This window comes from Triturus cristatus, chromosome 1_2 (assembly GCF_964204655.1).
Source record: "Triturus cristatus chromosome 1_2, aTriCri1.1, whole genome shotgun sequence".
Lineage (NCBI taxonomy): Eukaryota > Metazoa > Chordata > Amphibia > Caudata > Salamandridae > Triturus > Triturus cristatus.
The window spans coordinates 402665374-402691719 of record NC_140580.1 but is presented as its reverse complement, the minus strand read 5'-3'; the positions used below and the strand labels follow the sequence as shown (position 1 = coordinate 402691719).

Genomic DNA, 26346 nt, shown 5'->3' with positions numbered 1-26346 from the left:
GGACTGTTTCCTGTCCCAGTCCGACCCTGGTGTCGAACAAGACAGATTCCCATTCTGAGCTCAACAGAAATGCGCTCAGCACCGTTTTTTCAGTGCACGTCAGTCGTGTCCCTGTGGTTGTGGCATACGATGATTCCTCAATGCTGAAACAATCCATTCACTTTGCAATCGCATTAAAAAGTGCCTTCTTTTATTCGTGAATTAACCCCCGGTGCCTCACGGTGTGCTGCGTCTGAAAACGCTACCTTTTATGTTATGTCAGGAGGGATGCTCCTCGCGCGCTGGAATGTGCTGGGAGTGCCAGAGATCTCCGGTCAGGAGTACAGTATGTCAGTGTGCTTCAGCCACTCTCGTGCATATCTAATATGTTTATATTCTACAGCTGAGGGCTCCTCCTGCTTCGCGAATACTACAATGGAATGCGGTGGAAGAGACCCAGGGGCCTTGTCCACCCAAATTTGAGGTTTTTGTGCCGAGATCCCTATAAGGCTGTGTTAGAGTGCGAGATGAGGTTGGATCCTGTCTCTGCTCCTTGTTTGGGAAAGCGGTGGGAGGAGAACTGGCCATGAGGCTATATAACCATACGGCTTTTATCATCTCAGTGCACCATCCCAGAGCAGCTAGCCCCAGCAAGTCAGGGTAAGTGACGCGCCTGTTTACATAGAGCTGCCTGCATGTGCGCGCCCCCGTGAGAGCGCGCGCTCCCACGGCCTCAGAGTGCATCCAACTTGCTGTTTTTTCCATTGCACTTCCAGTTGCATACTTGCTTTCTACCTGGGTCCGAGAAACAATTGAGATACATTGTTGAAGTGCAGTCTTTGCTACCGCTAATATGGGTATTCAATGTACATATGCAGCGCTGGCAGATGTGTGCATGTCTCACTGTGCCTGACAGGGGCTCAGCGCGCGCCTAGAAGAAACTGTAATCTTTATTTACAATACACTGTACCGCATGGGTGTTACTGTGTGATTTAGCACCGCGCCTACTTTAAATGCACAGTTTCTTCGTAGCATCTGATTGAACCTATGGGTAGCTGAAGTGTCCAGTAGGATAAAACTGCGGCAATGTGACGTTTTAAAGAGCGTGTCATTTTAATGAGCTAAGATAGCATTGCATGTGAATGTGAGCCATGCTGCTTTTTTTCTTCGAAGCACCGAGAGCGCAGTGCACTGCTCACCTTAACGTTGTTTGGCTTGTTGTGCGATACAATGCCTGTTTACATCCTGCTGCGCTCTCCTCTGCCGGGGGAAGGGAGGGTGAGAGCTCCGGGAGATGCTGTCAGGAGTTACGACCACAGCCCGCTGGGTGGCAGCAGAGAGCACCGACTGGAGGCTCGCGCACCGATTTCCTCAAGTTTTGTGGCGTATTACTAAATATGGCTCTTGTTAGACTCCGGCGAGCTATAAACCAGCAGCCTCGTCGCCCCACCCCCTGCAGTCATTTTTTGGCACAGCCCTGGCCTGAACTGGTGTTTAAGCAAAACCCTTGACCTGGAATTCTCTTCCAAAAACAGACATTTGGAGGAGTATGTCCTAATTAGGACATGATGGCTTTCCTTCCAGCTCAAGTAGTTCATTCAAGCTGCTCCGGCGTGAGCGATCTGTGTGGGAACGGGGTGTGTTTCTTCCCAAACAATCTTCGCTTCAGTTTCTCTCAGCCACTGCATTTAATATGTTTAGGAACATTTTGAGAGATTTTTACATTTTTCATCCTGTTGTGCCTGGCAACAAACGAGCATAAGTGCAGAGTGTAGTATACTTTCTTTTTACTCGGCAACATCTCTGGGAAGCATGACAAGAAATGCTTGAATTCTTTCCATCAGCACTGATTTCTGCCGAAGTGGAAACTGCTACAATGCTGAGTTTCAAGCTACATATTTAATTTTAAACAGATTTCTGACAACATTGCCACTCCAGCAGTTGTGTATTATGCAGTGAAGCATATTAAATACCTTATAATATTTTAACATCAATTGCAACATCCACACACGGTTTCTCCTATGTATTTGAAAATGCAGTTGTCCCTTCACAACACAACTACACTGCTGGACGGACTTTGATTATTTTCTCAATGGTAACATAATAAAACTTGAACACAATTTCTAGATTTGATCATTTGTACATGAGGCGGAACACTTTATTTGGAAAAAAATGAAACTCTGATGCGATTTTGTGATTATTTCTTTTAGGAACTTTTCTGTGCGGGAAGTTTGAGGAAGTTGACATAGAAGATGTGCGACGAGGAAGACACAACTGCACTGGTGTGCGACAATGGTTCTGGGCTCTGTAAGGCTGGCTTCGCTGGGGACGACGCTCCAAGGGCTGTCTTTCCTTCCATCGTGGGCCGCCCCAGGCATCAGGTTAACGCCCATATTTACTATTTGCTTGCCGCCTGTCTCTGGGTCTTGCAGGGATGGACCCAAGCCATAGAGCCAGACACAGGAGGGCGTGGGGTCTATTGATAATGTGACCAGATATCAAATGTATGTTTTAGTTTATTGGTATTCTTTTATTTGGCTATTGATCCAACGTTTGCAGTAAGAAGTCCATTAAATATTATGAGCTTATCAATGTATGTGATAAGGACAGATGTACTGGGGTTCAGGGAACGACAAGGAAACAGGGTGATGAGGGAACAAGCTAGAGCAGGGTGTGGCCTCCAATGCTCGGTAAGTCCTCTGAGAAGGATGGGCACAGGACAGTTGGTTGTGGGATCAAGATAGGAATCGGTTTTGTATCCATCATTCAGAACTAGAATCCCCTTGGAAAAGGCTTCTTAAATGAGAAGGGTTAGATGGATTGTGAAAGAGGTTTTCCAGGTATATTCCCCCCTTACCAGATCCCACTTACTTTACTTCTCAGAGCAACGGATCAGCATATTTTAGGATTAATACTGTGTTTAAAAAGATTAATTTCCGAAAAGTTAGTCGAGTTTTTTGGGTGGCACAGACCTTACCACAATTTGCAGTTTCTCTATAGAACAGAAATGCTGATAGAAGTATGTGCTCGCATCATTTATAGGACTTGATGTCCCACTTATTTCAATCAAACGTGTGCCAGACAGTCTGTTGGGCTGTGCATTTAGCATGTTAGCAAGTGTCTTTTGATTTTGAAGAGCAAGTGATACATTATGTATGCAATCGACAGGCACGAAAGAGCAGGAATCCATTTCATAAAATATATCAGGATCATCAGTGAGGCAAAAAGTAGCAGTTAAGGCCAGAACAGCCATCCCTTCCTTAGTGTACAGGAACTGCCAAGGCCACTCTTGCAGAGAGCCATAAATGGGAAGCAAATGGGTCTGCCAACAAATTCCTTTCAATCTACAGCTAAAATTATGTTGGCAAATTTGTCCCATCACAAATGAATAGATTCTCTATTTCTTAGTTTTAGCAAACATGTGTCTCTCTGTCCCATGTTGATTTTACAGATATTTTCTCAATGCAAGGCCTATCATATCAAGAGTGAGATAAGCCACATGTAATCTATTTATTCCATATATTGGCGAGAAAAATAAAACAAGGAACATCATTGGCTCCCTTATGTGCTTGATCACAATAGAGCATTGCAAGAAAAACTATTGCATAATGCTGTAATGGCTACATGCATACCCACAGCCATACAGTGGTCACCAGAGGCCAGATTCCCTTAGTCCACCAGCATTAAGAAACCTGGTAGCCCACTGCCTTACCAGGAAAATATTTCTGGCATTGACATCACTTGAAGTAGCCCAGGCCTGCCAGTGCCTTGCGTTTCCACAAACAGCTGGAATACAAAAGCTGAGTAGCCCTGTCACATAAAATATAAATCAAAAGTTCTGCAGCTTTCCCACATACAAGATAAGGCAGATGTTAAGGATATTAAGTTGATTTTACAAAGTTGCAAATTGAGTGACATTTAATCTCTAACAACAGAAATATTTAAAAGTTTACTCGTTCTAGCTGTTTTGCCCAAGTTTGATAAAACAGACTGGTGGCTCTCTTGGAAGGGAATGTAATTGCCAGTGACAGACCCCTGCTTGAACTTGTTTTGTTAAAAAGAAAATCATATGTTATTAGGTACTGGTGGAGAATGAAGGCTTATGACCACTATCAGTAATGCAACCCTATAGTAATCTGTACACAATTGAAAATCACAGACCTGTATTTCTAGATCGCAGATAAAGCAATGAGCTCCTTATAGGAAAGAGAGTCTTCACATGCAGTTACACTATGCAGAAAACCTTGGTATCGAGCAATCCAAGCAAACATTATAAATGGTCTAACAGAAGAAAGCAGTTCCTGAGTCCCAGTTCGAGGAATTTTCCCACTTTTGGATAAATGACATTTTGCAGCCCCACCCCATCATAGGGACAAACAGTTCTGTTTCCAAGGGCAATAGGGCACTTCCTGCTGGTGGGGCCGTTAGACTTTGCCTCATGCTAGAACAGAACATCCAGTTATAGTCACTATTTCAGCAATGAAACATGATACAGCGTCAACATTTGCAGTTCGTGAGATAATTTTAATAGACATAGCAATATTTTTGTTACACCTTTACTTACAAAAACAGTTATTTCTAAGCAATATTGGCATTTCTGGTTTCTCTGTGCATATTAGTGACACCCAATTTGATATTTTCTTCTTTATTTGTTTTCCTAGGGTGTCATGGTGGGGATGGGCCAAAAAGACAGCTATGTCGGTGATGAAGCACAAAGCAAGAGAGGTATCCTGACCCTAAAATACCCAATAGAACACGGCATTATCACAAACTGGGATGATATGGAGAAGGTATGGTTGATACTTTGAATTAGCGTGTGCATGTTGCTCCTTCAATCAATGTAGCAAAGGATTGTCAGAGACAATAAAAGGTATATTGAATCTAGACATGGCAAAAAATCTGTCATTTCCATTGGCAACAACAGGTCAACATAACATATCAGATTCACAAAATAAGATGAAAGTTAATCTGAAGGAATCTGGATGTATGAGAGTCTGGGGACGTCCACCACGGTTGGACCCTCATTTCCCACCCCACACATCTAACTGACTAGAATTTTGGGGATTCAGCAGCCCCGCTCATGTCCAAAATTTCTACCAAGTTGCATCCTTCTCCATTAGAGGGCCCACAGCTTGGTAAAGTGTGCCTCACTAGGGCTACAAGACTGCTCGCTTGTCCCCACCACTCATGGGCAAGGAACCACATGATGACCCACATGATGACCCAAGACAAAAAAATACAACTGGCTCCTCCCCATTCGCACATCCTATGAATCGTTAGCAACACCAACACAACAAGTGACCGATGAAGCAGATAACGCACTAATTACATGAAAATGGTTCAGTGAGTGAGGGACTATATGGATGTAAAGCGACGCAATATGACATATCAGTAGCAATAAAAATGTTGCACCTGTATATCACAACATATAAAAGTAAACTGGAAATAGGCGTAGATCTACAGTGGCACGCTGGCCCAGGGAAGAAAGGAAAAGATGAGCATACCGTGACCCCCAGCGTGTTACCAGCTCTAGCCCCTATCCCTTCTCCAGACTCAGAACTAACAGTGCCAGCCCATCAGAGGGCGCTCTCCAGTCCAGTCCACTTATTTCACTGATACTATTTTGCAATTTATCGGGAGCAACCACATGATTTCTTGACAGGAAGATTTTGAGTAAGGGACAGACTGACACTTGGGCAGGGTCTCATTAAGTCTGGCACTGAGGCAGCGACACTGGGGCGCAAGTATACAATTACATAGGGATAAGAACACACAAGTAGGGACAGAGACACACACGGATATTAGCACAAAAACACACTGGAGCTGCGGTGGGAACATGCTAAAGGTGATACTGCGATAAAGGGAGGGCAGGAGAGGAAAACTGACACTGGAGGACACTGATGGGGGGAGGGGAGTGTGCCCCCAATCTGCGATGGGGAGGCATTGTCATAGGACAGGAAGGAATAAGGACAGGGCTGGACGGGTGCTGGGGCAGGAAGAGAGTGACAGGAGAGCACGGTCACTAATGCTGGACCGGGACACACCGGTGCTGGGGGGTTGAGGGGGTGCACTGATACTGGGACAGGAGCTAGCGTGACACCTAGCACACTTCACCGGTACAAAGAGACACTCACACTGACCCCGGGGAGTCTGACCCTGGAGCAGGCACAGACAGGTATACTGAGGCAGGGACACGCACTAAGGGGGGCAGGAAACACAGGAGGGGAAGACACTGACTTGGGGGCAGGAACAAAATGACAGTTTCTTATTGGCCAGGAAGTCCTGCACACAGGAAGACCCCTCCCCTGAGACAGGGAAGACACTTGGAGAGACACACACACACACACTGCTACTGGGGAAGCTGACCCTTGGAATGCGTGCTGTGGTGTGGGCACTCGGAGGACACAGTGACAGGGAAACACACTAACATGGAAGTAAGACACACTCTGGCTCTATGGCGGATATACACAGACATGACTAAGTCTAATGGGACAAACAGAACACATACTTCGACTTAATGTGCAGAGTGGAAAAGAATGTGTGAGTCGCCCACTGATGCTTATGATCACGGCGGCAGACATGTAAGTATGGAGCGCCTAGCATGCTGGGAAAGAGGCCACGTTGTGTTTGGGATACTACATATCTGGGCACTGACAAAATACCGCCACTCCTGGGCTATATTTCTAGCGCCCATCTTTGCTGACGTCATTTCCACCAAGCAACAATGCTATTGTTGTATGTGTTCATAATACTCCCGCAGCCACAACAGGCACACAACTCTGCAGGCAAATACACATACAAAAAACAGCTTACACTCTTTAAATACCCGAGCGTGGCCAGTGTGTCGCGGGCCCCAGTCAAGGAAGGAAATGACACCCTTGACTGCACCTGCTGCACCGCGGGAGGCTTCGACCCTGCTGTTAGAGCCTGTTAGGCGTGTTGAAGCATTATAGGATACATAAATAGGGTTATTAAAACAAGCAGTGCAGCTAAATTGTGGCGTCAGTACGAGAATTATTCATCTCACGTTTTCTCATTCTGATATCAGAGCAGTATTGACATCTGTACTATTAGCTTAGAAATGCTACAAGACACTACTGCTTTCATGTTACAGCACGGTAATGCACTTTGACTCTTATGCCTCCATCCCATACGCAGTGGTTAACTTAGGGCTCCAGGGCCCTTCATTGGCCACAAAGGCTGTTTTACTAACATGTGCCTGCGAATTCGTTAACTACAGTTTTGAGGACGAATAACCTGGCCAAGACCACACTGTAATGCCACTCATGTGAAAATAGATACAATCGCAGTACAGTCAGGAGTGGTAAAAATCGCATGGGGTGGGAATATTTGCATCCGTTTGCAGAGGGACTGTACGTCTGCAGAAATATAATTCTGCAATCGTGAGTTATTTAAGCAAGATGTGTAATTAGAAGATTGCATGAAATAAGGTTAAGGGGTTCCCGTGCTCTCACAACTTAATGCCTGAACACAGCTTTTAAAGGGAACGACAGTCTGCATTCCCCGCTCCTCCGTTAATTACAGCAGGGCCACTGATCTTGCCCTGCACCTGTGCATTGTGTAAATAGTCTGCCAGCGCTGGGCACAATGACAGACTATTTGCGGCTAGACAGGCGCGGCTTCATTTGTGCCGGTGGTGCCAGGTGATGGGCACCGGGGGAACTGGGACTTAAATCTTTCATCATCAATCTTGGACCCAGAACAAGAGAGAGAAAGACAGAGAAGTGAGAAAGAAAAGGTATAGCAAGACAGGAACAATGAGACAAAAAGAGAAAGTAGGGATGAAAAAAGCTGCATGAGTGAGACAAATGAACAGAGTTTAGAGAGTGGTGGAAGGGAGAGGAGCGAGGCTGAATGAAAACTCAACCACAGTTGCAATTGTCGGCAGAGGCGAGCTGTTTTTAAAAGCTCTGGGCCTCTGCACATATTTATTTATTTATTTTAGACACAGTGAGCATGCACACAGTGTTTGTTTTCAGCGTCCTGTTCTTCGACGCTCCTGTCCATTTATGGCTTCAGAAGTGCAGGACTGCAATGGCGGCCCGTATCAGAGCGCAGCACACACTCTTCTGCTGCAGCAAACAATTACACAACAGCAGCACATCCATAGCTTACCATCGGAACTTCATTCTTATTGGTGGCACGTGATCGAACGTAAACCATCGCGTTAGGGTGTAAACTTTCAAGTTTTTTTCTAAATGCTTTTGATCGAGTTTCAAAAATGTGTATAAATCAACGGGTGTTTTTTTTAATGAAAATGTACTTGTGAGAGCCCATCCCCTGGTGGTGACTGCGTGTAATCGTGTAGACACACAACATTGAAAAGCTTGAGAGCTTCAAGCCTTCTAAGCCATTGTAAAATACAACACAGACCCCCCCCCCCCCCCCCCTCACCACAATGGTGGCTCATCATTCTTTTCAGGAAGACATGAAGACAGAGGGGATGTGGTCCGTCTGCTAGACTGCCGACTTAGGTGCTAGAAACCAGGGTTCGAGCCTCGGGGTCGCGTCCACATCCTATGATTCTGGGCAAATCAGTTAATCGCCCCGTGCCTGAATGTGTAACGTAGGAACGGTACTCCTGTAAAGCGCTCCAATACCTTCGGGTCGAGTTCGAGCTATATAAATGTGCAAAAAAATAAAAAAAACAGAGGGCGAAACCCAAACATATGCAGCGCTCTTTCGCGTCATTACATTGTGCAGCATATTGTGCCTATCCTAAGCAAGGCATCATTTTCCCAGGTACACAACACAGTTCCGCATGTGCTTCCTCTTTCCTTAACGGTGACCGAGTTTCAAACACAGTGTGCTATAACGGATTGCGGCCCCATAATGCTTCACACGTTCAACGTGACACCTGGTTCATGAATACAGATCATGTTAGGCCTTGTAAATGCAGCAACGACCATGTTAGCTGGTATATATTCTGAGAATATGTATTACATACTACAATAGATCAACCCTGCTCCAAATGAAACGAAGAGAGGTACATCAATAAACGTGCATTTTAATACTCTGTGTGTCACCTATAATATGTTGGAATTTCTGTATTTTAAAACCTACTAAAATTGAATGATTTAGACGCTTTTAAAAAAAATGGTTTGTCAGAAAGTGTTGGAGATAGTGCAACACATTCAGACTAAAGGCAAAAAATAGTGATAAATATTTGTGCGCAATTGGAATTTGAGAGTCTTTTGCACAAGTTTATTTTGCATTAAATGAGTTAAACAGTAGTGGAATATTTGTGAACGCGTATAGTCGGAATCATGTCAGTTTGATCATTTCAGAGGAAGGTGACTCACCCCTTTGACCTTTTGAGGGCAATTTGAACCTGTCCGTGATCATTAGCCTGCGCGAGCATCCCAGCTGGTGCCTAATGAGTCACTGCACGCCCCTGGTCTGTGGAATGGACGCAGCGTGCATTATTAATGAAGAGCTGCAGCTGGGGAGCAGCTCACCCGTGCCACACACTGACGTAGCTGCAAATATTGGAAAACATCTCATATGTGAGGCCTGTTTCTTCATTCCCGCTGCCAGCCTACAATGGCTGTGGCTGCCCCTCCTTTCGTGGCCATCAGATTGAATCCATGCAGCAGTGTAGTTAGACCATCCTGCAGGGCCCTTGAATTCTTCTTCCTACAGTCATTATTCTAACTTTTATTATATCTTGGTTGAAGTGCTGACAAAGTGCCTTTTAATTCCATAGCTATCCTTCTCAATCTAAATAAGTGACTAACATATCCACCACTCAAATTACTTCCATATTTCACTATACTAATTCACCACTAATCCTTTATGGGTTCTGGAGTAGCGTGCTACTCGCCGAAAAAGGGCTTCGACACCTCATCAGGGGTAGCAAGTGCTATATAAATGCAATTGCAATACAGTGCAATGATGCGAAAGGGACTGCATACTGCCTTACAAGATTTAGCCTGTTATTGAAATATTGATTGTGGGCGCCACCGGGTAGTGGAGGGGCCTGTGCTGGTTTTTACAGCCGAACGAAGCGCCTAGTTGTCACGTCAGTTTGCAGGCTGCGCCCAAAACAAATGATGCATTTATACTAGTAAATAAGCCTGCATCAGATAATAGCATGCAGCGCTCCGTCCTCTGGCCACAGCACACTGAGCTGCAGAGGTGCCACTGCGCATGTCCAACCTGTCGGGCTGGATGCCCTGTGGCATTGCTCCATGAAGGTAGCAGACAGATATGCTGGTAGGTCAGCTGGTCCTGGCAGGTGTGGGATCAGCCATCATTTCTACCAGAGACCAAGATGGGCAGATTGCAGAGGAAGTTCCACTGGTGTGGTACCTGTCACACATTTAACTCTGAAAGAAGTTTATATACCACTAAAAACACGGACTCCGATTGGAGTATTTCCTTTCACTACACTCTTCAAGATAAGTGCGTATATTTACAAGAAACTGTTGGGGCGCGGTGTTACGCCAAAATTTGTAACACAGCACTCCGACAGTTTCAAAACGCAGGGATGCACCATTTTCACAATACCGCAAACTCCTGTGTTTCCCCTAGCGCTGGCGCAAACAAGGCTGCTTCGCGCCAGAGCAGGCAACGTAGCACCATTTTGCTAGGGGGGCTGTGCTGCAGGGGCAATTGTTTATGAGCAGGAATGGACACCTTTCTGCACATAAACAATCTTTACAGGTGTTTTTCTCTATCTATGTGTGCTGCAGAATAAACATTTCTCCTCGTTTCGCCTGCTTAAGATCAGGTATTCCCTGGCAGTATTTTTGGCCATTAATAAGAAGGCAAAGGAGATAATGTCACCAGAGCATCGGAAAAAGTGGCGTTCTGGTGGCCCCTAGGCAAGAGCGACACATGCATGTAAGAGTGGCGGTGAGGGGTGGGGGGGGGTTCGACAGGCAACGTCAGGGGAACATTAATTATTTATTTAATTTTCCCTCGTCCTCGTCTATCGAGTTCCCGCCACCCTGCCCCACCGCTCTTACCTGCATGGGCGCTCCTGCCCCTAGGGTTTATTTAACCCCACCAGAATGTCACTTTCTCCGACCTTCTGGTGGCGTTAACTTCTTCCCCTTATTTACAGGTGGCGCAAAGCCACTTAACATGGCTTAACACCACCTTGTAAATAATGCCCCTATTCATGCAGCACTTAGGGTGCAATGGGTGTTGCAGTGGGCGTACCAATGCAACACCCATTACTTTTTTACTGGGCCCCATATTTACAAGGTATGGGGCAGTACAAAAAATACCTCCAGGGAATACCTGGTGTTAAGCATGCGATACAAGGAGAAATGTTTTACTTCTCCTCGTATTTTGCTCGTTCCGTGTTTGCTGCATTCTACAGCATACAAAGTTAGAGCAAATTGCCTGTAAAGATAGTTTATGTGCTAGAAGGTGTCCCTTCCTGCACATAAAGAATTGCCACTGCAGCGCAAAATGTCAGTAGGGTGCCTGCGCTGGCGCTAGGCAGCTAATTTTGCACCAACACTAGGGAAAACACAGGGGTGCGCCGTATTATTGTGAATACGGTGCATCCCTGCCTTTTGAAACTGTTGGAGCATGGCGTTACCAATTTTGACGTAACACCACGCTCCAATAGCTCCTTGTAAATATGTCCCAAGGTTTCTAGTCCCCACCCAGGTGGTGTAGGCCTGCTGTGCTCTGCTTGCCTCGCACAGGAACACAACAGCATGGTTTTGTAAAGAGTCAACTCTTAAATGGTGCAAGGGAGCCAGGTGAACCTAAAAAGAGCAGATGTTACTAAAACCTTAGATGTTTAGTGTTTTTTCTGTTTTGTTTTGTCTAGATCTGGCACCACAGCTTTTACAATGAGCTGCGAGTGGCACCAGAAGAACACCCGACACTGCTAACCGAGGCTCCATTAAATCCTAAGGCCAACCGGGAGAAAATGACACAGGTAAGCAACCGCAAGCTGACGAGCTGGTGGCACTGCCAAGGGGCATGCACCAGAGATCAGACAGGGAAGCTAACCAAGGCACAAAAGGACACCGAGTAACCCACAGGTAAAGAGATGAGCCGCTCATCAAATGTGTAGCGAAGGATAGGACACCAAGAGACACTGTGCACTTTAGAGGTCATGACCTAGAGTGGTAAACACATATCTCTGGAAGCAGATGGGGGAATAACTTGATGGAGCATTTTTCAGCTTCTATATGCTTGGCTCCACCCAACCTTGTGCTGGTGAAGTCCACTTCCGCTATTTTTGTGGTGTCTTGAGCAATTCACAAAAATGGCGGGCACGTGGTAATGGAGCTACCCAAACGTTTGCCTGACACATGCACCACTGTAAAACTCTATGAGCCTATGAGAGCTACGGTTTGTTAAAGGGATGTTGAGCCATGTGTGTGGCGAACCTCAAATTCCTAATTATGTATTACATTAATGGAATCCAAGGCTATCAAAAAGACACACAGGCAGGAAAAGGCTATTTAAAAAGATGCTCCCCAGTGTCTAACATACTATCAAGAAAACCAGTGCTGTATTATAATTTAAATAATTACTGTAGGGCTAGACTTCTAGGCGCCTATGGTAATTTGTCATGGCCATGGGCATAGCATAGCACATGGGCTGTGGGTATACCACTGGTCATGGTTGAAAGGTACAGCAGTGGTTAGGGGGCACTGACACAGCATTTATCATGAGTCAATGGTAACAGCATTTATCATGAGACAATGGGCAGAGCATTGGCCATGGTCTATAGGTACAGCAGGGCCAAGGCTGTAGCACTGGCAATAGGCCACGGGTGTAGCCTAGGACATAGGCCATGGGAAGAACATGCATTATAGCACTGTAGTTATAGCGCTAGCTGTTGGTCATGACATAAGTCATGGGTGTAGCAAGGGCTTTATTTGCAGCAAGGTCCATGGGGGGGTACGGGTCATAGGTTATAGCAGGGGCCACGCATATAACTGTTCGCGTAAGCCATATCACGGAGCACACTAGACTCTTGGACCATTTGCTGCAGCCAAGTGCCTCACTGCCACCTCACTATCAGGTCATGGACATTGTAGCTGATTGTTTTATAAAAAACAAACAAATTTCAATTACATTTCAGATCATGTTTGAGACCTTCAACGTGCCAGCTATGTATGTTGCTATTCAGGCAGTGCTGTCCCTTTACGCATCTGGGCGTACAACTGGTAAGCGTCCAATTCTGGTTCTCTTTGTGAGCATCCTTGTTTCTAGAAGCAATGGATTGAACCATGCCCCCCCTCCCTTTTTTGACAGGTATTGTGCTTGACTCTGGGGATGGTGTCACCCACAATGTGCCAATCTATGAAGGGTATGCCCTGCCCCATGCCATCATGCGTTTAGACCTGGCTGGCCGTGATCTCACCGACTACCTCATGAAGATCCTCACGGAACGTGGCTATTCCTTTGTGACTACTGGTGAGTCTTTCTTCTAGCTTCATTTTATGCACACCTTCATGTCTCCATGGTACCTGGCAGCCGCTGGTGAAATTCATTTACAGATTGTATCCAGACCAAAACGCCTCCACCTTTTTATACTCATGTGTTCATGTAGATCCTCATGGAAATGGCAGAACTGGGCCGTATTAAGGTAACTACACATCTAAACTTTTCACACTGAATTCTAGTCGTGTGGCAACATCCCATTAACTTATGCAAATTACTACCATCAAAACGATGGTGGTATGGAAAATGCAGTAAAACGTGTTACAACATTCATGGTACTGGAACCCACTGTTCCCCAAAATGTACCTCATTTGTTCTGCCTATCCCTTAAATGCTGCAATAACACTGTACCTCCTATATATGGCAAATGTATTACTTCATTGTGGTATTACTTCAAGATTTAGAACTCAGTTTTAAATGAGCATTGAAGTATACATTAGGTTTCCATAATGACAGTCACGCCTCTTGGTGATCAGTGTTTTGGGTGTATCTTTTCTGTTGTCATTATAAATTGAGGTCACAACACCAGGCTCACGATCAATATTAAAATACATGAAGTGATGTACAACAATTGACCTGACAGGCCACCAAATGCTGAACTCAAGCTCTAGCCTACAATCTCTACAAACATGCATTAGGTCTATTGGTTTCTGGTAAGGTAGTGCGGTAGGTTAATGCACCTGCCGGTGCAGCACTGCTTTCAAGCTTTGGGAGCCACAGGTTGGGGCTGCTTGTCCTGTCTTTAACATGAACTACCTCGTGAACGTAGCTTCTATAGGTTGCAGCATCTACGGTTAGTACAGCATTGGCTTTGAGATGTCGCTCTGACATTTTGGCGGGCTCTTGGCGTAAACAATGCAAGTTCAACTTTAAGAGTGAGCACATCCTCACTGCAGAGTGAAGTTTGACTCTGGGTTAAACACCCTCGCTGCATGAAGTGACGTCAATGAACACGGAGAATACTTCCCATGCACTGCGTTACCTAGGCATGGAGGAGGAAGGGGTAGAAAGCTATCACTCTGGAAAGGCTGCGGCTTCCGCCTGGCAGAGCTTTAACCAATCCAATGAGGGCATCGGACACGCCCAGGCCCGATGGGACACTCTCCAGGGGAGGACCAGCGGGGGAAGGAAGAGGAGGAAAGGGATGGCCACAGGTAATTGGAATAGTCTGTCCCAGAAATACAGAGATTCCTACTTGGATATTTTGAATGTTTACTAGCACTTTACATTGAGTGTGAGCAGAGACTCGCGGACAAAGGCTGGCTCAGAGCCTGGATTTCCCTGGGGTTTTCTGTAAGTTGATTCGCCTCCACTATCCAGCCCTTGTGCAGATGCAGGGTTCCCCAGTAAGCAGGTAGAGCAGGGCACGGCCAGTGCGCTGGGTTTGGTAGGGCCTCCTCTGCAGTGGGACCAGAAAGGCTTGCTACTTCTGGTACCCAGTACCATTGTGTAACTCCTTAAAAAAAAATCTGCATTTGTAGAGCTCCCTAATCACCCCGAGGGGTATCCAGGTGCTGTGTGGGGTGGGGTTACTCGAACAGCCAGGTCTTGAGGCCACTCCTGAATTTGTCCAGCACATAGTCCTCAACAGAGTGTGAGTAACATATTGATGCCACTACACTGCACAGCATGTGTGCAGCCTTGCATATTTACCGCATGGTGTCCAACATGAGCCCGCCATAGCATTAGCAGGACTTTGTGTCAAGTACTGCATGTCTCACCTTCTAATTCTCCGGAAGTGCTGTTACCTTAAATGCATTCGGCTTCTCACAAAGTCAAGTGGGTGGAGTCGTTTAGGGCTCTTATGGTGATGGGTGGCTGTAGAGTAGCTCAACAGTTAGGTGTTACTGCCTGAGAATAACTGTAGCTATTCTGTGAGCGATATAGTGTGGTGGCATGGCTCGCAGAGGTTGACTAAGCTGGCCACCCGCTGGCCACCTCGACTCAACCTTCTAAACCCTCAATCAACTACAGTCCAAGGGTGGCGAAAAAGGGGCAGTAGGGAGAGGAGTCAGGGGGTCACGCGGTCCTGCTCCCCATTTTCTCCATCCATCGTATACAACTGTAAGAGCTTCTGCCAAGTTGGGATTATCGACAAGAAATGGCGCCTCAGCCCATCCACGCATGATCCTCTCTGTTGCACCGCTCTCCTGGTGAAAACGAGCACTACAGACAAAGACACTTGAGATCTGATTCATATAGATAATTATTGCAAGATGGAGTGAGTTGAAAGACATGGGGTGGAATTAAATGTAGCGAGGATTTTTAACCCATTTTGTTTTCAAACCAACCACCTTTACTGGCCCTATCCCTCTCTAAAGGTATCTCGCTTTCTCTCCCTTTCTCTTCCTCTTTCTTCCTTTCTCTCCATCTCGGTTTTTCAGTCTCTCACTAACTCATGTTTATGTCTTCCACTCCCTCACTCTGTTCTTCTCTCTTGCTGTTTCTGTCTAGCTTAAGGGTAGCATGTCTAGTAAGAAGTAAGAATGTCGCAAAGTAGAATAAACGAGAGCAACAGTAAATGGACATGCTTCCACATAGGAATACAAAAGTGTGATCAAGTATTGGTAAATGAAGTCCTGACACCATCTTTATTTATATATCAACTTCTTTCTTAATATAAAGGGCGGGGAACGTGAGGGTCTGATTAATCTAAGAAGTGCACTAATTATTTTTTAAAGGCAAATTCATTTGAGGAAGGAGGCTGTTTTGAGCGTTGAGACATACATTTCATGGCCTTAAACAAACTTTTCAGGGAACAAAATCACAAGCTACTTTGTGTCACAACGGGAACATAAATGGAATGCTGCTTGCCATTAACAATTGAAAATGTGTTTTTTCTTTCGTCTACAGCTGAGCGTGAAATTGTTCGCGACATCAAGGAGAAACTGTGCTACGTGGCCCTAGACTTTGAGAATGAAATGGCCACTGCCGCCTCCTCCTCCTCTCTTGAAAAGAGCTATGAACTTCCTGATGGTCAGGTCATCACCATCGGTAACGAGCGTTTCCGCTGCCCTGAGACCCTCTTCCAGCCGTCCTTCATTGGTGAGTGCTGCGTTGCTTGAGAAAGGATAAAAACATTTACTCCTTACCCTAACCCTCATACTAAGAAAAGAGATGGAATGACTCAGCATTTTGCACATCCATTTGTGCAGAATTTGACAAGTGTGGGCATGAAATGCCCCCGACTACATAGGACGCTTAGCCATCCTCCTACCCTAGCGGGCCAAGAATATTTTGGACACTCTGATTGGCCGTCACAAGGCCAATCAGGTTACCTAAACTTTCCTGTGGGATCCAGATAATATGTTGGGGCACCTATCCAATCAGGTTACCTTAAACTCTCCGTTGTCCTAAGAGATTAGAGGGCTACAGAGAGTCCATGCAGTGCACTTCAATTCCTTACTGTTCATCCCCATGGCAGGGGAGTGAAATCCACTTGGATTTTTAGTATCAGCTACTCAGTGAATTGATAGGCCCACCTCTTTGTTAAGTCAACAGTGGGAAGTTCTACTTGGCATCCCATCAAGCGACGGCCCCAAACCACCAAAGAAGGAACCTGAGAGTCAACCTTGAACCACTTCCAATTCTGTATTTCTATTTCCTATTGAAAAATCCTGCACCCTGCAGCTGAAAAATGCTAGGCGCTGATTAGTCACTTTGAGCCAGTGCTTATTGAATGTTTCTTGCCCAGGTAAAAAAAGGGCCTAGCTTCGTAGTTGCCACCAACCAAAATAAGGGGGATTCTGGGAAGTCAAATGCTGCTTCAAGTAGATATTCAAAATTAACAGGAAATAAAATGTCTGATCTGATTTTTAGGTTTTATTAGGAAGTCCTTAATAATTGATTGTCTAGGTATTTCAAGTCCACAGTTTTCAGTGTGCAGAGGCCTGGTAATTAGAGTGTCTTGTTTTTGGTAAATTCTTGTATCCCTTTCCTTTCTTAGCTTTTGTAGTACCTATTAATTTCTATATGGAAACATTAGTAATGTAGTATTTGGCTATATACAAGTCTACTGACTTCCTTGCATTTGTTTAGCAGACACCCACTTTGGGTTTTAGTGCAATTTTTTTTTACAAAACGTGAATTATTGTTAGTTGAGGATTGAGCTCTAGTAGGTAAATGCAGTGCTCAAGTTAAGCCAGTGGTTGCAGGTGTTGGGAACTGGTATTCACTTTTGGTTACCTCGACTTGTTTTTCATCATTAGAATTTGACCCAGAGAAGGAGAAAGGAGGAACCAGGCGAACAAAGTAGAAGAGAAAAATAGGGAAAGATCTGGCTGAAACAGGGATGAGAAAGCACATGCAAGAGTGAAATAAGGAGACAGGAAGCAAAAGGTGCTGAAATAGACAGAATTAAGACTAGGAAGCATTGGTACTCAGCAACCCGGCGATCCACTGGCATTAGGTCCAACAGATTCCTAAGAAAACTTTGCCCCTCCCCCACTTATTATCATTTTTACAAATTAAACACTGACATGTCTGTTTACCACGTGCATCACAGACTCTGTTTGTGAGCGCATTCATCTGTCTATAAAGTTTGAAATATGGTATCCTGCTGGTATCAGCCTTTCATTACCTATCGCGACATTCAAAACCTTGTTGTTTTTTCGCTCCTTCATCACTCGTAGTTGTATTATTTGTTTCCCTTTTCCTTGTGCACACAGGCATGGAGTCTGCTGGTATTCATGAAACAACTTACAACAGCATCATGAAATGTGACATTGACATCCGGAAGGACCTATACGCAAACAATGTGCTATCGGGAGGCACAACTATGTACCCCGGCATTGCAGACCGGATGCAGAAGGAGATCACTGCTCTTGCTCCCAGTACAATGAAAATCAAGGTATGTGAAACTTGCATTTACATCTTCTCCTATTCACTGGGAGGCATTGCTAGCTCTGACCTCCTATGGCTCAAAGGGTCACGCGGACATGAATGAGGCCATTCCCCAGATCTACGTCCACTGGCATCACTCACCACATGCAGAATGCCCATCAAGGGGTTTAGGCATTATGCATTTACAGAATCCATAAATTATACTGGGTGATTTGTGCTTTTCAGAGTAAGTCTTCTCACTGAGGTGAGAGTACCCTGGCACTACATTGATCTGTGTGAGAGAAGTTATATAGTTGGAGCCAGAATACCCACGCAAAAAGAAACCTAGGCTCACTGCTATCTTTGATTCAAATCCAATACTTCAAGTTCGATTTCGAACTCTAAATCAGTTCTGTGATCTCCTGATTGCCATCAGTTTGCCAGGAGATAAACATTTTCTCTTTCTTGATGAACCCCATAACAGTTGAGTGGTAACTACTTATTCTTGAATAAAAGAGAAGGACCCCACACACCCAGGGGACAGGGTACCTCTAAACACTGAATTGACAAAATTCCCCTGAGGACCAAAACCTGAACCTCATACAGCACTCAACTCTCCCCACACATACATACCACATTCAGAAACACTTTGCCATAAGTGGGTATCTCAAGAATGACGAAAAATATATTTTTAATTTTCATTTATAAACAGTTATAAAAATATATTATCTGTTATACTCTGCATCCGAATATCACAATTTGTTTAAAAACACACACATCAACATGAATAATAATAATCAGAAACCTAAAAAAATGAAAAAACGAAACAAACTTTTCACAAGCAAAACGACCAGATTCCTTAAATCAGCCCAGTCATTAGACACCTTCTCTTACATATTGTGGGGGCCATGCTAAGGTCAATCCATGACCAAGCCTTTAAAGTAGAGTTAAACATGATTCAGAAAGGTTCTTATGTCTTTCTTAGTCTGTTGCATAATGTAAACTAAACAAGAAAACTATTCACAAATCAATACAAACTTCATATTTTCTATACTGGCAATAGCCTAAAAATAAAAATTATATGGCCTATATTTTTGGCAAGACCACCCATGCAGACACTGTGAACTGATTACACACTGCATGCGGCGCAGATCTGTTCCTTAACAAAAATAACAGAAGCATGACTTGAATTGCAAAGCTAATAGATGCACCCATGGTAAATTTACCAGCGGCAGGAAACACTCAAACACAATCTTCTTGACACATATAAAGCCCCATTTAGGTGAGGAGTCTCCCGTGGATCATTCCTTACCCCATTGCTATTAACACCCCAATGTAGCACTTATGTTACCTTTGCTGTCTTGTGACCATGATCCACACAAATGCAAATCACAGCGAGTGGTGACTAGGCCAAGTGACCAGAGAGCCCTTAGGTTCATGCAAACTGTTTGTCAATATTCATGTAAGCATTACTCAGCAATCTTCCAGTTTGATTATGAAAAGTATGCCCATTGTTTTGGAGCTAAGATTAGTTGAAAGCTTCATTATTATAAGTCTCATCGCTCGGTTGTCAAAAAGGAATATTATAAGGTTTCTGAATCCTGTGTCTAGAAAACACTCATTAGGTGGTAAAGTAGAACATATTGCGGATTCATTTGTAGACTCCACTGGCCACTGGTTCACGCAAAAATTGAGTTAGATGTGCAGGCTATTGTTCATAAGTCAATTTTGTGGCCTCCCAACTTGATACCGAAAACTGATTCAAACAGTCAAAATCAGCTAAAATCCTCCACTGGAAGGTCCAGCTTCTCATACAGTCATCGCCTTGTAAAATTCCAGTATGCGCAGTAATGCTTGTGAAGAGCATGATAATGAATGGCTCATACTGGGTGTAGAAACCACGTTGTGAGAATTTAGCATTGCCGCCCGCAGTTCAAGATGTAATCTTTTCCATGGCTTTCTTTGTGAGAGTCCGAGATCCACTTGCAATCCCCAGGTTCAAAAAGTGATTCTCAGCTCAATTAAAATCTTTTTATGTAAATGATTTTTTGTTGTTGATAATCCAATTTTATTGTTTCCGATTGAAGTGAACAATAAACAAACAGTAACAATAAAAAACATTGCTTCCCAATCGGGTCCGCCCAATTTTCCATTAATTAAATTGCTCATTTGTAGGTACATCATCTCGTACACTAAACACATCATAATACTCCCACCATTTACCACAATGCATGTGGAATTTTTTAAGACAACCTCTTGCAAAGTAAATTGGTTCCTCTTACTTAGCGCTCCTGCCATGCAGGATTTCCACCTAGCAAGGGTAGGCGGTTTTCTTGACTTCCAGTCCTTTGCTATATCCTGCTTGGCCACCAGCATCACCAGGCCTACTAGGATACGATCCCCCCTGAGTCCTCCAAGTCCATCAAAGATCCCTAGGAGGGCGACTTTCGGTGTTAAGGATATAGGTTGGGCCAATATTCTGGACAATAATCTATCAATGTTGGAACAGTATCGGGCAATTAGTGGGCAATGGCAAAATGATTTTTTTAATAGAGTGTGGTTTCTAAGATCCCATTAGACAAATAAAAGAATGGTGGCAAAGAGAGGTAGAGATTTCCTAGCAATATACATCTTGGTTGGGTGGGGAAGCAAGAATTACACCTAGGTAATGCGGTTTCACTTCAGACAATGTCACTACAAAATCGAATGTCCTTTCTTTTGTTTGAAGGACTGATCATGATTGTGCCAGGCACCTACAACATAAATTAACCTCTACTGTCTCTAAACAGAGAAAAGCATCTTTGTAAAGTATACGGTCATCCATGTAACCCAATGTCACACTTTACATAGCTTCAGAATTAAAACCTGGAGACCAATTTGAATCACATGCATCCAGTGAAAACTATTTTTGCTTCAGAGAAGCGACACTTCTTGCTACTAGTTCTCACCAATTTACAAATGTTTTTCAAATGTATCAACATACACAGTATGATCTGCAAGAAGGCTTGGTATGCGTTATAACATAGCAGTATACGAATCATAGATTTCCAATCCTCATTTTCTTTCCTATACCTATTCTGGTGGATTATCAGTCAGAGTAATTATATTAGAAATGTGCATTTTCACGTTACCTTTGTTTCCTATCCCCATTAAAAATATGTTTCCAAGTGAAAGAGTTCCCTTCCCATGGCCCTCAGAAAATATGGGGATGTGACTGGAATTGTTCTCACCCTATTTGCACACTTACACCAGCCTTTCCTAGGGTTGAATGTACATGTGCAAATAGAGTGGAAAAAACATTTGGAACATTGTAGACACCCACAATGTTATAACCAGGTTGCTGTCCATGTGTTCCACAATAGCCACCCTCATGACCCTCGACCCGCCGCATCCATGTTTTCACCACTAGCCCTTAAGCAAGTTGATTTTCTGTGGCAGTGATTTCCATTGGAACATGGCAGAGACGTCATTTGCACCCGCAGATGACACATTTTGTGTACCTAAGTGTAACAAAACGGTTTGCTAATCGGGCCCAAAGTGAAAAGAAAAATGCTGGAAAACAAGCTTTTCCCATATGATTTGTCCAAAACTTGTAAAAGAGAAACAAGTTAAGGGAAAGAAGTTTTGAAAACGATCAAGTTCTTCAACAAGAAAGTTAAACATGCCGAGAAAATTTGCTAGCCCCTCAATTGACTTTCTTGCACTTGTGCATATTTTGAGGCAAATACACCTATAAGGTGTTAGACACGCTTGTACCATTTAGTATCTTTTGCACTTGTGGTTGTTTCAAGCACCTCTATTGTTTTGTTGTTTTGACTTTTATGCTGATTGTTCAGATCCAACAGTGTACATTCTTCATCTCTTCACGTAACTTATTTTTAATGAGATACTTGTGTTTTTCATTTTCATCCTTATCTTCATCTTTATGAATTTCTCTTATTTTTTAAACCTGATTTGTACATTTTCTTTATTTTTCTCTTCCCCAGATCATTGCTCCCCCAGAACGCAAGTACTCTGTCTGGATCGGTGGATCCATCCTGGCTTCTCTGTCTACTTTCCAGCAAATGTGGATCAGCAAACCAGAATATGATGAAGCCGGACCATCCATCGTCCACCGCAAATGCTTTTAAACATTTTTATCTTTTTTTTTTAATGTATTTTGGATTTCAACATATAATGTAACTGTGAACATATGTACCAACAAGTACTTTCCCACAATTCCATCCCAAAATGTATTTGATTAACAGCTAACTGATTGGATACAATGTATTTTTTTGAAAAAAATAAAGCTTAAATATGCTACCCACAACATCTCTCCTTTGGTTTACTGGACACATATATTGAATCTTCTTTATGGTGTGGAACTTAGTTGACCAGCTCCATTGGAGATCAATTTTGAACAGTCCTACTTCTCACAGTGAAATATGGGAAACATACTATTCACTTATGAGCTGTAGGAATCTATTGTAATTAGGATAAAAATGTAGGCAATATGCATCATCGTGTGAGTAGTCATAAAGATAGACCATAGTTAGCAACCTTTTCGGATACTCTGTTTCACTGTTTAAAAGAGTTGCCCTGTCCTGCCCAAGGGGAATCTCTTCATCTTGCTTTTTGGCTCTTAAAAATAAATAATAATACAAATCTGGACTAAATAGACTGCTACACGGTTACACAGTGCAGATGACCAATACGATTTGGCAGTGTTCAAACATCCATTCGGGCAGACTCAAATATCAGAGGTCAGGAATGAGGTGGCTTACGTGTAGTACTAGGAAGATGGCGCGGCTTTAACTAAGGATTTGATAGCATCAGGGAAGAGAAGCTCCTACAAATGCTTGGCTCCAAGGTCATAAGATTGTCCTTCAAATTAGTGCAATGTTCAATTGGTACTAATCATAGTCCGAATAGCTTGCATTGGCTGCGTTTGACACCAGCTGCAATGCCATTGCACCATTCAACTCTCCACACAAGGTATCCCCATAATGCACTGGTAAAAGAAATATTTGACAGAAATAGCAAAGTAGTCAAAAGATCCCCAGCTACAGAGTCTGGATGCCTGCAACAACAACCAGTAAAAATGCAATCCATCTACTTAAAAAAACAGGGGCCAGTCCTCCGTTTGAATTTAGTAACATCGCCCCACTAAGAAAGTCCCAGGCCACAGTTGAAAAATAAAACAGTAATAAAGTTTCTTTATTACCGTTTTATTTTTCAGCAACCGACCCCTCCTGAGCTGAGTGACAGGGCGGGGCCAGTGTTGCCGTGCTGAGTCGCAGCAGCAAGGAGCTGTACGTTTAAAATGCGCATGTCTCTGTGGCCGGCGTTCTTGCTAGGGCAAGCATTTTAAACTTCTCTAACCTGTTTTAGACAGCTAGGTTATAGAAAGTGCAGGTCTCCAGTGCTCTTGAGTGCTGAGGAAGACCGCTCCAGCCAATCCTGGTACTGCTCTCATGCTGGTGAGAGCAGCGCCAGGATTGGTTAGGGGAGTTTGCTGCTGGGTCCCCAGCTGGAGCCTACCAGAAGACCGACGGAGGATGTTGCATCACGTCGGAAGGTAAGTTTGTTAAAAATAAAAAAATTAATTGGTTACCCGCCCCCTCACCCTCCGTACATGGTAGCTGCCACTGGTAAAAAGGTGATTACCTTTCTAGGCATTTCAATATAATGCATGTGGTATAATATCAATGATTGACGCACGAAAAAGCCAGCAAATGAAAATCTTACATAAATGAAGAAGTGATGGAGGAGAATGTAATAGGTCGTGCATTGTCACATTCTACCAATAGGTTATCTATACTTTTCTGAACTCCTACTCCTCTCACTACGGTCCCATCTCGAACAACTTGCATGAACAAATAACAATCTTTCCACCACCTACTTTCATCGCAAAATCTTCATTCACCACTAATGATTTATACAAATGTTTTTCCAAATCATGAGTATAGTAAACATGCTCATCATTTATATTAACGTGCCAACTCTCCTTTGATTCACATCCATCCATCATCTCATTCAGCTGAACTGTTATTCACACCTGAAACGCATCCCTAAACTCAAACCTGCTAATCCATTATGTGCCTCATCGGACTCCTTAGTCCAGTTATTAGAAAATATTTTCCTCTCTCCTCCAAGGTGCTTCTTAGCCCTAACTCTCTTTTTAACCAATCACTTCTTCTCCCCTAGGATTTAAAGCTACCTAGAACTAGCACTTTTAAAACCACCTAGACCCTCATCATGAGAGCCCTCTTGATTCCACTGGGGCTGCTAACAGCAGTTACTGACCCGATCGGAATTATGAGATCTGCAGAAACGCCGCAGATCACTTTACTTTCACTTGGCTAATTCCACTGCTGAAATCTTTGTGTAAAAGTCTGGGGCGAAAATGTGAAATTATTGGTACGATTGAATGTAGAATCACCAATACCCCGATTAATTCCTCATTTCTTTGGGTATCCTCATGATCGAACTCATAATGGGATGGATTTCTCCCCCCCCCCACACTGGAGATACCGCCACCCCTGGCGTCAGTGCCGGTAATTCCAGGGTTGGGAACTTCCGGCCCATTGTACTTACCACTCATAATGAGGGCCCTTGTGATGACCCTTCCTCATATTACTGACCCCCCCCCCCCCCCCAGTATCCCAGCTCACTTTCATCTCCAAGATACTTGCGGGGGACCTCGCCCTGGCAGAGGTCCCCCGCATCCGCAGAAACAGGACCGGTGGGAGAGCCTTCTCCCACATCGCAGCCAAAACCTGGAACACGCTCCCTCTGGACATCAGACGCTCCCCGTCCCTGCACACGTTCAGGAAGGACCTCAAGACCTGGCTCTTCAACTGATCCGGAGCTGCAGCGCCCCCTCCCCCAGCGCCTTGAGACCCTCACGGGTGAGTTGCGCGCTATATAAACCCCCGATTGATTGATTGATACTTAAATACCTACCATTTGACAGTCTCACCACACACCTCTCTACTAATAACTTGTTTAACCCTTCCAGATAGGCTTTTGCAATATCCACTCAACTGAAACTGCACTCTAGCTTGTCACTAACTTGATTTCCTCATCTCAGCATAATCATCACTTATCTGTACTCAGCTGTATGGACTTGATATTGTACATTGCTCCATGGTATTCATTTATCTCCCAACACAGGTATCAAAGGATCCACTCTATGGCGGTTCACATCATAACTCTGCGATCACTCTAATCTTAGGCCCACTCACCTTTGTAATTGGCTCCACCTCCCTTCATGATCTCCTTTAGCACCTCTTACCACCTATACAGCAAATACCCAGACATCATCATATTTCTAACTTTCTCTTAATACCACCAAAAACATATTTCTGACTATCATCCATTTTTTGATGGCCCTAAGATCTTTTATGCTAAACGCTTCAACAACTGAGGTCCTTTACTTCCATGCTTTACTTGCATCAAATCCTCCTTCCAGTTCCATTTACTCACCCTCACACATTGGGACTGATTGACACTTTGTTAATAATACAAAACATACTACAAAGTGCTATTCATAAACTACATGCAGTGATCATGTCTCCGCAATTGCCTGTACTTATGTGTGCAGAGTTCTCCACCACAACTACGGAGTCTCCTCACACATAAATATATATTTTAGTAGTAAATGTGGGTGGGATTAAAAGGAGTGGGTGAGGAAAGGGGCAGTCTTTCTCCAAACGGGGATGGGATTAGGGAGGACTAAAAGGAGACCAGGGAGGGGTTTAGATGGGGACAACACTCACCAACACGGAGTAAGCCAATTGCTATACTCCGGGGGTGAAGACATGTAACTTACACTTTCGAGGAATTTTACACTAACAGTTTGTGAATACCGGAAAATAGTAAATTTACTCCAAAGTATAATTTACTCAAAAGTGTAAATTACTTTCATGAATCAGGCCCATTGGCTTTATTGTCCTCAGCTAGAAATCAATGTGCGATATTCAGCACCTGCTCTGTGTAAGTGCACTGCCATTGCATGTCAGTATCAAGTACTTAACATATGGAAATTTGTTCATTTCTCCCATTCGACACAGCAAAAGCATTAAAAAGTTCACCTATAGCACCTGCTCACGGACCTCCATC

At 44.0% G+C, this 26346-nt stretch overlaps 1 protein-coding gene across 1 annotated transcript; it reads left to right on the top strand.

Annotated features, from left to right (window-relative positions):
• Window positions 1-603: 603 nt before the first annotated feature.
• On the top strand, window positions 604-22552 carry ACTA2 (actin alpha 2, smooth muscle). Its single transcript, XM_085605705.1, has 9 exons — window positions 604-639; window positions 2190-2360; window positions 4641-4769; window positions 11792-11902; window positions 13061-13145; window positions 13234-13395; window positions 16276-16467; window positions 18090-18271; window positions 22230-22552. Exons 2-9 carry the CDS (start codon window positions 2232-2234, stop codon window positions 22371-22373), a joined length of 1134 nt encoding a protein of 377 aa, XP_085461831.1. The 5' UTR covers window positions 604-639; window positions 2190-2231; the 3' UTR covers window positions 22374-22552.
• The last annotated feature ends 3794 nt before the right edge of the window (window positions 22553-26346 follow it).

What these genes read in the sequence shown, in the direction of transcription:
- ACTA2 (XM_085605705.1), top strand. Translation starts at nt 2,232, where the DNA reads ATGTGCGACGAGGAAGACACAACTGCACTGGTGTGCGACAATGGTTCT. An exon ending in ACCGGGAGAAAATGACACAG is followed by an intron (nt 11,903 to 13,060) that starts GTAAGCAACCGC and finishes ATTACATTTCAG; the next exon opens with ATCATGTTTGAGACCTTCAA. An exon ending in CGCATCTGGGCGTACAACTG is followed by an intron (nt 13,146 to 13,233) that starts GTAAGCGTCCAA and finishes CTTTTTTGACAG; the next exon opens with GTATTGTGCTTGACTCTGGG.